We start from the raw sequence: 13,808 nt of genomic DNA, 5'->3' as shown, positions 1-13,808 counted from the left end.
GCTCCTTCACATAGCAGCTTTCAAGGCCAGGTTGGATGGTCTAGTGGCAGGTGTCCCTGCCCTTGGCAAGGGGTTAGAAGAAGGTGGTCTTTAAAAGCTTCCTTCTGACACAAACCATTCTGTGGTCTAGGATTCTATATCATTAAAAAGAAAAATCTAAGTATGTACACTTGAACAATGCCCCTTGGCTTTTAAAATCCCCTAACAGAATATGAACTTCTAAAATAGTATTTTATTTTTTTTGGAAAATGTACACTTTAAGGGGCAGTTAAGATGTATACATTATACAGTGAGCCAGGCTACAGTTTCAAATGTGACACATTCAGGAAGAAAGATTTAGGTCTTACAGTTGAAATGGTAATACACAAAAGAAAGGAAACTAAGTTTTATTATTCTGGTGCTCTTTAAAGTGAACAGGATTTTGTTTATGACCAAAGTAGTACTGGGGGGAGGAAATGAAGACATTTTTTCAAGTGGTTCAAACACACTGGAACAGCCTATTTTAATATTGATATAAAATACTGCAGTCCCCTTTTTTCCACTTTGGATTGTCCAAGTTAACGATCAAATGCTCTGTCAAAACTTCGTTTCTGGCCTCTGCTTCTGAATCTGTTTCTACCAGAGCCACCACGCCGCCCATTCCTGGAGCTTGAGAAGCTTCGACTGCTTCCTCCGCCGCCACCTCCTCCTGCTGGTCGCTGTGATTCCACTAACTCAGGTAATTCAGTCGCCACGCACAAACGCCACTGTTTGGAGTCTTCCCATCTTGCCTACCAAAAAGGCAGACATAGCACATTAGATTCTAGGATTGCAAATACAGGGTATTTCACAATTCCTAAGGTAGCTCAACTGAAAAGGCAAAATTATAGGGGATTCAAGCTTCTAACGAGTGGTCACCACTGGTTTCAAAATTTTTTTACAGCTGTCCAAGCATACCTTAGATACTGTTGAAGAGAATGGAAACCTACCTTAGAGCTTCACAGACCAGCCTCATCAGTAAACTCCCCACCTTTCATTTATTAAGGAAGACCACTAAAATGATTACTGATCACACATTCACACCCTCCCCTCAACTCCTCTAATCCAGAATCAAACACTGGCTTTGGTTTATTAGTGAATAAATGATAGGGCATGAGGGCACAGATACACACTAAGGGAGAAATACCTGAAGGGAAGATTGGAAGTTTAGGGAATTTTGGCATGGGAACACTAATTCTGTGAAGCAAAACCCTGCAATTCACTTTGCCATGGAGAGAATTCTGGGTGAAAATAACGGGGAGTGAGGAACAGAAAAACCACAACAATAAATCCAACAGCAGTCACAAGGGGTGAATTAGTCACACCACTACTCTTCCCAGTGCAAGAGTTTCAAGCTACAGATTTTTGGTGATAGGGGAGTGCTTTAGTAAAGGAACACTGCATGCTTATTCTGTTCCTCAGTTCCTTCAAAGCTAGTCCATTTGCCACTAAGAAAGCCAGGATACAGGCTACAAAGCATTTTCTGCCTTAACCAGTCCAGACAGTTTCATCCAGTGTCTGCAGTAGCCAGAAATGTCAGTGAACATACCTCTATGTCCTTTTGGTCTGCTGCAGGTATATCAAAGCACACACCCTTAAAAAAAAAAAAAAAAGAGAGTAACTTTAATGCATACAAGTCTAACCTTTTAACTGACTGCATCTGGGGGGGAAAAAACCCTACAAAACTATGTAGTAGAACAAACAGCATTAAATTTCAAAGTGGTTTTTAACAGAGTTTGAACAGTGGAAGTTGCACCAATAGGACTCAAAACACCAATACTTGCACTTCCTGAATGTTTTCATCAGAAAAGAAAAAATGTAGTGTATGGCTTCTGTGGTGGAATTTGAGATGAGCAAAGAATGCAAAGCAATTTAGGTATGTGAAAGTACCAGAAAAATAAAACAGCAGAATAAGGGATAAGAGAAACAGCATGTGTTGACAGGACATGAACTAAGTTATTCACATCACAGCATTTCTCCACACAGATCAGAATATGTTGAGAAACAAGAAATACTCCAGAAAAATACAAAGATAGGGCAAAATAGCAATAATACCTAACACACAAAAAAAAATTCCACAAAGCAGGACAGAAGCATTCCTTGTCCTCTGTGTTCCCATAAATAATGCTGGACACATCCTCCTGTTAGTGAAAATGCATGCAAATTTTGAGACAAGGAGAATGAGGGGAAGCCCTTTGGTTTATAACAAGTCTCTTTCAGGGAGCTTTGCTACAGTTGTTGTGACATTAAGTATGCAACCTAAAAATTAACTTCCTGATTTGTCTTTCTCAGGTACCAGAAATATGATGGACATGCTTGATCAGAACTGACTGTCCTAAGAAATCTTGCTCTCTGTTTTGTCATTAAGGCACAGGTAGCATAGTTTGTACATTTCACCTCTTTTGCTCCCCACTATAGCCATGCTATATGCTGCGTTAAACCACCTCACCTCCTTAGTGTGTCAGTGGAGCAGAGCCCTGAGCCCCTATGCCCTAATATAACAGTGAGGTCCCTCCTTCTATCAGTCATATCCTTATCAACAGAGCCCTGACTGGGGCAAAAGAGACTAAATTCACCCCTAGCAATTGCTGAGAAAAGGCTACAACCAGAAGAAGTCAGCAGCAAAGCCACAAAAAAAGCTCACCATTTTTCCCTTGAGGAAACACATTCTGTTCACCTTCCTATCAACATCATCACCCAGCAGTTCTCGCAGTCTTCGCCAAGCATAGCTCATGTTATTTATTTCTTCTGAGCAGCGTAGTATCATGGTAACAAATCCCTAGAGAGGAAGAAATGGGGCATGCTCCATTCTGTCATGGAAATGAACTTCAGAACATCTATCAGACATGAGAACCCTGGCAATTTACACTTTATAAGCTAAGTTTTCAAGTGGATCCCGTTACGGGAGAATAAAAGTATTGACAGCCACAGTATTTTTTACTTAAGCTAAATTGTTCCTATAAAGAAAACCGTAAGGAGACAAATAACTGTCTAGTAAAACAACACAACTGTGTTGGGGTTTTTTCCAGATTCCAGACAAACATTAGGCCATAGACCCTTACCGCGTCCGAGTTCAGCAGGGAACGCTGTTCAATGGAAGTAGCGCCTGAAATATGGGCTAGAGCTGCTGCCAGAGCATTAACTGGTCCCTTTTCTTGTATTAAGAACCGAGCAGATTCTTTAAAATACTCAATAGCAGTTTGAGGAACAGAATCCAGACATCTAAATAATTAAAGCAAATTGAAAAAAAAAAAAAAAAGAAGAAAAAAGATACACTAGTATTAGTAGGGTCTGGAATAGAAGGAAAACAGCAGTCTAAGTCTTTAATAGCAGTAAGTCAAGAGAGACAGCAAGGAGCAATCCAAACAGCCCTTCTGAACTTGGAAGACAAGAAGATACAACCGGGCTTGAATCACCAAACACACCTGATGGCATCTTTGCTGGAAGCCTTTATTATATCTGTTGCAGTAGGAACACCAACACGCTTGAATGTAATGCCCTGAAATTTAAAAAGTAAAGTACAGATAAATAAACTCTGCTCTAAAGAAACAGTATTTGACTCCAATGAGACAAGCATTTAAATCTATCATTTTTCTTCTTCTTTTCTCTTTTTAAATTCCCAACTTTTGCTAGTGGAAGTTACAAGGTTAAGCTTACAAGGAAATGGGTAACACTTAAGAGACTTTTATGTACCAGATCAATTTAAATGACTCCGTTTAGACCTTAAACTGACATCAACAGAGACGATTTCGCAGATTCCAGGGAGAAAAGAGTCTTTACACATTGTCTTAGTCTGATTTACTTAGATTTAAGTACAAGTTACACAGCCTATCTAAATGTAAGTCTTGAGCTTTGTGAGCCAAGACTAAACCACCTCATCCCAACTTAATCCCTCACTGGCAAGACAACTACATAAAACAGGGCATGAAATGCAAAACCAGAAGTAACAGTTCTCAATAAAGCTACATATTTTCAACTCACTGATCAGATGGGCAGGGCTAACTCAATCCTGCTTTTTCTCACTTCCCCAGGTACAATCTTACTGGCACTTGCTGAAAAATGCCAGTGAACAGGATGAGATTCTGCAGTGTGCTTCCTGCTCCACAATAACTGACAGCACACCCAAAGTCTGCAAGGTAATTGAACCTCTGCTGGGTGCTTTGTAAGCTACATTCTGAAACTGAACTACTGAACAAAACATGAAGATTTGACATGCTACCCTAATGCTAAATCACATTTGACTGCTCATGATCAGAAGAAAGCTGTACTTTACCGCTTTTTGTTCCACATATCTTAATTGATATTCTTCTTTTCGCTGATAAAAGCAGATACAGATCCCAGTCCGTCCAGCTCTACCTGTGCGTCCAGAGCGGTGGATATAGGACTCCACATCCTTCAAAATGAATAGCTTTATGACTTATCTATTATCATTTAATGAATTCATTGTAGTCACTTAACGCAGATCCTATTACACCTAAGCTTGATCAGTACACAATAATTCCATCAGTATTAAAAATGTTGTTTCACTACAGTCAAACAAATAAGTTTTTCCATAACCCTCTAAAAATCAGTTTAAAAACCAGAACCATGAGAATGGGTCAATTAAGTCTTGTTTTGGCACCACCACAGAGAGTATGAGAAAACATTTTGTGTATACTGCTATACCAATCCCACTCACTCTCCTGCACATCAACTTGAGCATGGTTATTGAGATTTTAGTATCAAATTCACTGAAATTTATCTTCTTCCTTTTACACCCTCTTAACTTCCGTCTGGCTTCTCACTGTTGAGGTCTCCTCCTCATATGCGCCCCTACTTAGGGAATTGTCCTTATAAGACAAAAAGCCTTTCTTCACTTCCCAGTGCTTCCAGATTTGCAGCCACCATGCATGGCCTTGAAAGGAGAAGCTTTGCAGAACCTTAAAAGAAGGCATTTTAAAGAGACTGTCTTTAAACATTCTAGGGATTGACACACTTTGAAAAGATCCTCCAAGAAACTACTTCTATATGTTGGGACATCTGTTGTCCTTAATTACAACACTGATAAACTCTCTGTGGTGAATACCATCAACTGACAGCATACAATACTTGAAAACAAGACAACAAGTTATTACAAGATACCAAACATAACAATCTCCTACCTTTGGTGGTGAACTTTGCACGACGAGGTCAACTTCAGGAATATCTAAACCACGGGCAGCAACATTCGTTGCAACTAGAACTTTAAATGAACCGTTTCTAAAGCCTTTCAGTGTGATCTCTCTTTGTTTCTGAGGAATGTCACCATGCAATGACTGGCAGTCCTGAAAAACAGTATAATTACAGGACTGTATCAAAACCAAAGACAGTGCTTCATTTTATGGTCAGTTTTGGGTGCAGTACCTTGGTATTGGATAGATACCATATGGTGACATCCAAAAATGAATTATCAGAGTTTTCATTTTTGATGCCTTAAAATATTTACTACACAGTTGTTACTCATATACCTTAAAAGGCCTTTAACAAAGGTAGGGAAAAAGAATCATAGCATGTCTCTTATCTCTACCTCTACTGTGACTTATGAAAACAATTATGCCCTACCTGCCACCCACACCACCTATGCAAGGCCTAGCTGTCTCAAAATAGTTATTGACAATTTTCTCAGACTTTCTTAGTATTCCTGTAGCCCTCTTTTCCAAACAGTGTTGCTTTTTAATTCCTCTGAATATATTAATTTCTCCCACTACTAACTTAAGCATTAAAGTATAAGTGGTCCTTAAAAAAATCCCCAATGAACTACAGCTTCAAAGATTTTCTTTATAAGCCAAACATTCTGAAAGTCCTCCTTTATCACAGCAATAACAAGTATGAAGACTAAACATACAACAATTATTTTTTTCCTCCAAATTTTGCAGGTAAAGAGAGAGTAATTTGAAAAAATACTAACACAATGCTCAAAAATCTTGTTCACAATGTTCAAAACTCTTTTTTGAGTCAGTTTTAGACTAATGTCAGATGATAAATGGAATAGGCATATATTCTGTTAGCAAGCATTAACAGGCAAAACCAGAAACAGATCTAAGTAATTTCCTTCTCTTACTTGCCAAGGTCAGTTCTGCCTTGCCTACAAAAGATTTAGTATCACTAATGCCACCACCACCACATGGAATAACTTAGCTCCACACTCCGGTTTAACTGTTACTGAGGTTATCTAAGAGTGGATGAGAAACACTCCTGTACACAGTGGTGGCTGATGAAAAAAGCTTATCTCCCTGAGAACATAATGCTCTACTGCTTTCTAGCCATAACTTAATTCATCTTCTTAATGAAAACATAGACAGAAAAAGTAATCACTGTGGTACCACTGCCAAAAGCAAGCATGCAGTGCCAGTGTCACTACACAACATTAACACTGCACCACTGCATCAACAAGCTATTTTTCCACCAGTGCTGGAATGTGCCATAGCACGAACCTCAGCAGTACACTAGAGGTCATTTGCACAAGATGGCAGATGAAAAATATATATGCAGAAAAAATTCAAACTCTTCATAACAGCTAATGAATATCTTAATGAAAATACAAACACAGCCCCTGTTATATTACAGCTCTAAACTCTAACTGCCCCCTCCCAACACTAATTCACATCAGCACTGGAGCTTGGTAACTATTCCATTACCATGACCTGTTATCCCAGTAGTTCATCAAGTCTAATCGCATTTTCTAATCCAAGACAATCCTCTCCACAGAAAAAATAATTCACAACTGCTTCATTTAATCTCAGGGAGAACTCTGAAGGAAGAAATCCTCTGTTAGGCCAGTATTTGTCAGTGCAGCCTAGTCCTGAAGTCCTTAATGCTGTAAGCTTTCAACCAGTTTAGCCTTTTTGTTGTTATTGTTTTGGTTGGGGTTTTTGGTAGTTTGGAAACTACCTGACTGCCTGGAAAAACCTGGACTTATCCCCTCTGAAAGCCTCCCTTTAAAATTTCTGCAGCATATGCCTGCTGTCAGCATAGGATCAATAAAACTCTGATATGTTTTGATACTTAATACAGATTAGTAAATACCTGTTTGATTGAAGCATTCAGAGCCAGTTCATTTGCCTCCTTTTTGGTCTCACAAAAAACAATGGTCCTCCCATGGCTGCCACTGTAGACCTGAATGACATCTCCAATAACTGCAGCTCTCTGAGACCAGTGACACTCTATGGCCAAATGCTATGGAAAAGAATTCCAGTGTTTAGCTTACATAAACCCACAAGATTGGTTTGAAGCTGTAAAATCCAGAAATACTGAAGAGTTATACACAGTTTCCTGATGGGCAAAATATCGTCACTTGTGTTCCTAGAACATGCAAAATCTGTAAGGCTCTAATGTCCATCACAACTTGTCTAATATTCATTGGAATGGTAACAGTAAGAGTTAAAAACAGAAAGTCCTATCACATTTTTAAACCACAAAAAGAAAAAACAGGAGTTGTTATGCCATTTCACTAGAGGACAGTACAGGGTCCAAAATTTTTGTCAGAGTTCTGTCAAAACAACTTTCAACATCATTCTGTACCTTTTAATGTACCTTAGGATAGGATGACCATTTGTAGCATAAAGGAAAAGGCCTGAAAATATTCCACATTAGATAGATTACTCACTTCTACTGTGGTAGCAGCCTTCTGAGTTCTTTTCCCAATAAGGTCAATCTGTTCATATTTAGACTTCATGTATTTCTTAGCCACATCATACACCCAATGTGGGCAAGTTGCAGAGAACAGTAGTGTCTGGGGATTGTCTTCTGAATCTGAAAACACAGAATGGTGTTTCACCAACTTGCTATCTTTCATCTTACAGATGTATACAAGTTGATTATATGGATTCATAAAAAAATCTGAGGTCGAATATCAACTATATAAACTAAAGGAGGCAGTTCTGCTTTTTTAATTTATGCATTACTAACATCTGGAGAAAAAAAATACTCTAAAAACATCAATTTTCAATGGTAGAAAGAAGTTACTTTGACCAAAAAGGCAGTCTATTTTCAAGCAGTGAAAAGGGTAAAAAGTGCAAGTACGACTTACAGATGGGGATCTGTGAATAACTTTTTGACACCCAAGTACTGGATTTCAAGCTTTGCAAAAGTCATGTAAGCGATTCCCACTTAGACAACACTTGCTCATGTACGTTTCTAATAAAATTAAGTATTTGATAATTTCTAAACAAAGCCACCTGGCAACTTTCAGAAAAAATATACCTGAAATTTAGCAGACTGAATTATTATTGTTATTTGTTTGTGATTACCCTTTTTGTATGCAACACGTAAAATGTCTTCCACTTGCTCAGCAAATCCCATGTCCAGCATCTGGTCAACTTCATCAAGAACAACATGTTTCACCTTGGTAAGGTCCAGCTTGCCATTCTGAAGATGGTCTTTGATTCGACCGGGTGTCCCAACCAAAATGTCAATGCCATTTCTCATGAGATCAACTGATAGACAGGAAAGAGCAGAAGAGTTAGCAGTGAACTAGGGAGCATCCTCTACACTAGATACACAGGGTAGCTAAAGAGTAACAAAAGAATGTCTTAAACCATTCATAAGTACTCTCCTTATATGCCTAGGTGAGAACAAATAATGAACAGGAGGAGAAAACTTGGGTAGGAAAAAGGAGTCCCAGAACTGACCAGGCAGAAGTTCTACTGCTCTTCCTAAAGCAAAAAAGATTTCCCACTTCCCTTCCCTCTCCTCTTGATGTAAATAAAGTGGTAAACAACATTTGGATTTCAACACACTTTGGAAGTAATTACTCTTCCCAATGTCCCAAATTGTCTACCTTAACTGGAAACTTAAAACAAACCCACAACACCAACCCCTTATTTATCTGACTATCCAAATTAACTGAAATCACTTCCTTCCCTAAGTTCTGCAAGGGAAAAAAGAAATCATCCCTAACATGTGAAGATACATTACAATGAAATTTTATTCTTGTTCTCATCTGCTTTGTTTACAACCATCAGGACAATAAATTATGCTGCCATAATAAATAAATTCTTCTCCATTTTACAGATCCTCTAGGGATCACATTAAAAAAAAAAACCAAAACACCACAGCCACCCATCACAGCTCTAAGACTAAACATTTTCTGAAGAAAACCTTTACAGGAACCTAAACCCAAGCTTTTTACGTAAGCAGTATAATCTCTTTAAAGAGCACAAGAAGAACACAGAATATAAAAAATATAATCAAGAGGTAGTTATTTCTCACCATAAGAAGCCAGATTCTGAGCTACTGAATTCCCCAGGAACTCTCCAGTTTTTGAGCTAAAAGTGTATCAACATTTTAATTACTACTGATGTCACTTACTTTGTCCATTGTATGGAGTTCCTCCATAAAAACAAGCTACTGTTAGCTTTCTTGTGATGTCTTTAAAATCTTTGGCAACCTGGTTTGCCAGCTCCCTTGTTGGACAAAGAACTAGTACCTAGACAAAAGAAAGACCAATACATGCTCTCTCAGCATAGCTTCTGCCAAGAAACCATTACACTTCTTATCATTACTTTAGGTCTGACCACTCACATGTAAAAAAAAAAAGCAGCTGGTTTAAATAGTCATCTAAGCAAAGATTAGAGAAACACAAGTCTCTTGTAACACCATTTATCTCCTTCAGCACAAAGTTATTTAGAACAGGCTTTTTAAATGAGATGGACAAAAGGTACTTCGATTTTATTTAAGTCTTGAACAGATCAGCCCCAAGTTTTCCTCTACAAGCATACATGCTGTTTGAGTACAAGACTAAAGGATTTGGGCAACAAAAGGTGCTTCACACATGCTCAGTAATGCCTTATGGTCCTCTAAGAAGGTGCAAGAGTTACCAACTGTCTCTCACCTTCCCTGTGACTCACAGAAACATACATTCCGTGTGCAAAGCTTATGTTCAGTGTGATTCTGGAGACTGTGCTGATATCCCTGCAGAAACAACACAGGAACCATCCTCTCTTCCAATAGACAGGATTCACTACAGTGCACAAACACACCACTAACTAGGAATATTAACTAATAAAGTTTAATATGTGACTGCAGTAATCCTCTCAAACCTGGCATCAATGGCTTGACAAAACGGGTAAGGTGACTGAACAAAATTAAACAGAAACATATGGAATACCTATAGCTTTGGTCTCCCTGTAGACAGAAAAAGAAATTGACAAGTGGATTGATTTGTTTTGCTCTTTAGTCTTGTTCAGAGAGTATGAGGCAGCACAGAATGCAGGCAATGCCAAATAAATGCAACTTTCAAAGAATCTTTAATGTGGGTTAGCTTATCCCTGCAGAAACTTGAAGAACCTTTCCAGCAGGTCAAAAGTATGAATCACTAACATAAGACAAAACAAAATCATCACCCTAACCAAGCATAGTTACCTTTGGTGAACGGCCTCTTCTTCTTTCCTGTGAGTCTCCCTGAAGCTTTTCAGTTAAAGGAATGGCAAAAGAGAACGTTTTCCCTGTTCCAGTTCGTGCCTGAGCAATTACATCTTTGCCAGAATACACTGGGTCAAAGGTCTTCACTTGCACGGGAAACAGGTACATCACTCCTCGAGCTGTGACAATTTGAACAGACTGCCTTAATATGATCATTTTACAAGTGTTCTTTCATTCTCTTCAGAAGAAGTTATCCCAAGCAGAACTTTCATCAGCTCTGAAATCAGGACTGTATTATTGCCCCCACCAATTTATTTAATTACACAGGTCATCTGTCAACACCCTGCAACTATTTGATTCTCTAGCTGGGACAGATGAATTTACTACCCTTTAACAAAAGCCCTAAGTACTGTGGCTCTATTTATGGAATATGCCATATTTATCTATGAAAATATCTTCCTTTGAAATGAAACATACATCAAATCCACTTCTATTCTTCCCTAAGTTCACATTAAGTGATTAACAAACTAGTGTCAAACTAGTGTTTCTTTTACTCACATTGAAATAATTTTTAGTTGAAAAATCCCTGCATAGAAATTTTTTTTTTTGAGATTCCATCATTTAAAATTCTACTGTAAAATCCAAGCTGGGCAATACTGCAAACAAAACAGAATCTGTATTCAAAGGTGTTTTTAGAGCAGGCAATCAAAATGCCTCTGTATAGCATCTGTCTTTGTGTACACACAAGCAGAGCACATCTACAACACTCACTGACTATACTGAGCATAAAAACACAGGAGAGAGATCATTTACTTTCTGTGGTCACAACGTGCCAAGAGATTTACCTTGAAGAAGCTGAACAGTTCCTTTGGAAATTGGAAAGTTGGAGAATGCACCCTCTTTCTGTTCTTCAGTCATCTCCTGTTAGGTAAATAATACATCAGGTAACATTCCACATAAACACCATGACCATCAGAAAATTCAAAATAACAACATAGGCGCTGAAGTCATACCCAAGGGTCAAATTTTCAGTGACACAATCACAACTAAAGAGCCTTCTTTGTTTTAACTACTATCACATTTCAAAGTGAGTTAAAAGTGATCTGTAATTTAACATCCTTTCCTGTCTAGTGGCATAACTCTCTAAATGCAAAACACCCAAATTAAAACTCAAAATCCTCATAATGACATTTCCACATTCTATTTGAAATTATTGCCTATTGGCAACTGGTCTAACAGGTTATGCTGTAATACACAAGAATCAGTCTTACTATCTAGCCTACTTCCCAGCTAAAATAGCACAGTAATTTACAGATAAATGGAATCCAAAAGAATAAAATTACAAAGTAGAGCATCAATCTTATTAATTTAGCAATGCGTTACTTCCATATACATTTTAACACCACAGTGATTAAAATAGAAAGCTGGAGGGAAGAATGCAATGCGTTACTTCCATATACATTTTAACACCACAGTGATTAAAATAGAAAGCTGGAGGGAAGAATGCTAACCCTGGAAACTCTGGATGCTTTGTGAAGCACCTGTTGGAACAAGAAACAAAAAACCCCAAACCAACCAACCCCCCCCCAACCACCAAGCAACAGCAAAACATAGAGGTATGAAGGCTTTCCAGAAAAAAGTTTAGGTACAACAATGTGTTTCCCTTCAAAAAAAAACCAGTTGTTCATGTCAACTAACTTTAAAGGAAAGTAAATTAAATAGAAATAGACCTAATAAAAACATTGTTACAGAAAGACTTAAAAGGCTTACAAACCTCGTGATACATGATATGTAATTAAGCACCATCTTATTACATGAACAGCTACTGTTTAATAAGAGATACAAAAATATATTACTTTTCTTTTTCCACTTGCCACAACCAAGTAATTCTTATTTCACTTGAAATGTACTCAAAATACCCAAAAGAAACCACTTAAACTGTATTTGTGGCAATCAGAGTGACATCTAATGATGATGAGTCATATTAAAGCACCAATTCACTGCAGCTTGTCGATCTGCATGGTAGCATGTGGAATTAAAGTAATGAAACAAAGGTGCACGGACCTAGAACTTCAGAACTTTCGTAGCTGAAAATTTTTGCCAATGAGCAACAAGGGATAGTCCATGTAGCTTTCAATCCTGAACATTTTTAGCAGTCTTTCCACTAATTGGGAAAAAGAAAATAAATAAGCATAACCTGCCCTAAATTTAATCTTGTTGCAAAGCAGCGGGTAAAATCCAAAACACAGCACAATGAGTAAGTCCTTAGTTTTACCTGCTCTTGCTCGCTGTCTCCCTCACCACTTGACGTTTCACTAGAATTACTGTGTCGTTTTTTGTGGGAGGATTTAACGCTTAAGGAAGATAATCTCGTGTTCTCCGGGCTTTCTTCTCTCGTATCACCGTTTTGTTTAATTTTACTCCTTGATTTCTTAAGTTTTGGGGAATCGGCCTCATCCTCCGACTGCTCACTTTCCTCCGTCTCAGCCTTTCTCTTCCGAGATTTCTCATGACGTTTAGATTTCTTCTCTTTTTTCTCCTTCTGGCAAGGCACAGTGCAACGCAGTGATAAATTAAATAAAGGACAGAATCCGAGCGACACAGAGAAGACGCTACAGAGCGGTCAAAACTAAAAGCTTATGTCCCTGTTACTGACGAGGAGGCTGGCAGGAAGCAACAGATCCCACCCCGCCGCTGCGCAGGTGCCGCCCTGAGGCATTTTCCGGAACATGAGCCATCCGGGCCTTCATTTTCGGCACACTTGTCCCGTAGCGTGCGCCCCAAAGTGCAACCTGGGCCATAGCACGGCGAGGACAGCCCCACATCTGCTCCAGCCGGCGCACCACCACCACCACCTCCGGAGGCAGGGCCGTCGCGACACGAGGCGGGGCCCATGCTCCGGCGCCAGCGGCCATGCAGCCCCGCCGACCTCCCAGCAGGCCCCGCCGCCGCGCACGTGGACGGCCCGGTCCGCCCCGGTCCGCCCCGTGGCTGCCGCTCCGCGCAGACCCACCCCGGCCCACGCCAGCGGGACGAGAGACCCAAGGAAAGACCCGCCGGACACGAGCCTCAGCGTGCAGACGAGGCGACGCCGCGTGGTCAGGCCGGGCCGGAGCCTCCCGCGGAAGGCCGTGGAGCCCTCCCCGGTACCTTGCGCCGCCGGCGGCTACTCTCCTGAGCTGACTCGGTCTCCATAGGGCACTCGGAATCCGATTCGGCCTCGCTGCTGGTGCTAAATCGGGTGGCTTCAGGCATCTCCGCTCACTGTCGCCACGCCGCTGCCGGCCGCTCTGTGACAGAAGCACGCCCCGCCCGCTGCCCTGGTAAAGCAGGGTGGAGCCACCCTGCTCAGCAACCGCAAGGCAGCCAATAGCTTGCCACCTCCGCCGCCGGACCACAAAGCCCAGGAT

The 13,808-nt window shown here is 40.0% G+C and overlaps 1 protein-coding gene across 1 annotated transcript; it reads right to left on the bottom strand.

Annotated features, from left to right (window-relative positions):
* Positions 1-370: 370 nt before the first annotated feature.
* On the bottom strand, positions 371-13,715 carry LOC137442019 (nucleolar RNA helicase 2-like). The gene is made up of 15 exons (XM_068140171.1): positions 13,549-13,715; positions 12,674-12,940; positions 11,244-11,319; positions 10,399-10,577; positions 9,346-9,463; positions 8,286-8,471; positions 7,643-7,788; positions 7,063-7,212; positions 5,160-5,321; positions 4,292-4,411; positions 3,444-3,517; positions 3,081-3,240; positions 2,663-2,797; positions 1,568-1,612; positions 371-770 (listed from the first exon to the last, which is right to left on the bottom strand). The coding sequence occupies exons 1-15, from the start codon at positions 13,651-13,653 to the stop codon at positions 558-560; spliced, it is 2,136 nt and encodes a 711-aa protein (XP_067996272.1). The 5' UTR covers positions 13,654-13,715; the 3' UTR covers positions 371-557.
* Between the last annotated feature and the right edge of the window lie 93 nt (positions 13,716-13,808).

This window comes from Melanerpes formicivorus, unplaced genomic scaffold (genome assembly GCF_026170545.1).
Source record: "Melanerpes formicivorus ecotype bairdi unplaced genomic scaffold, bMelFor1.0.p_v2 SCAF_6, whole genome shotgun sequence".
Lineage (NCBI taxonomy): Eukaryota > Metazoa > Chordata > Aves > Piciformes > Picidae > Melanerpes > Melanerpes formicivorus.
Note: the sequence above shows the minus strand (reverse complement) of the source record. Positions and strands in the feature narration are given on the sequence as shown.

Coding starts and splice junctions, on each gene's coding strand:
- LOC137442019 (XM_068140171.1), bottom strand. CDS start 13,653: ATGCCTGAAGCCACCCGATTTAGCACCAGCAGCGAGGCCGAATCGGAT. Junction 5,322..7,062: donor TGAATGCTTCAATCAAACAG/GTATTTACTAAT, acceptor ACTGTTTTTCAG/GACTGCCAGTCATTGCATGG. Junction 3,518..4,291: donor GATATGTGGAACAAAAAGCG/GTAAAGTACAGC, acceptor TTTAAATTTCAG/GGCATTACATTCAAGCGTGT.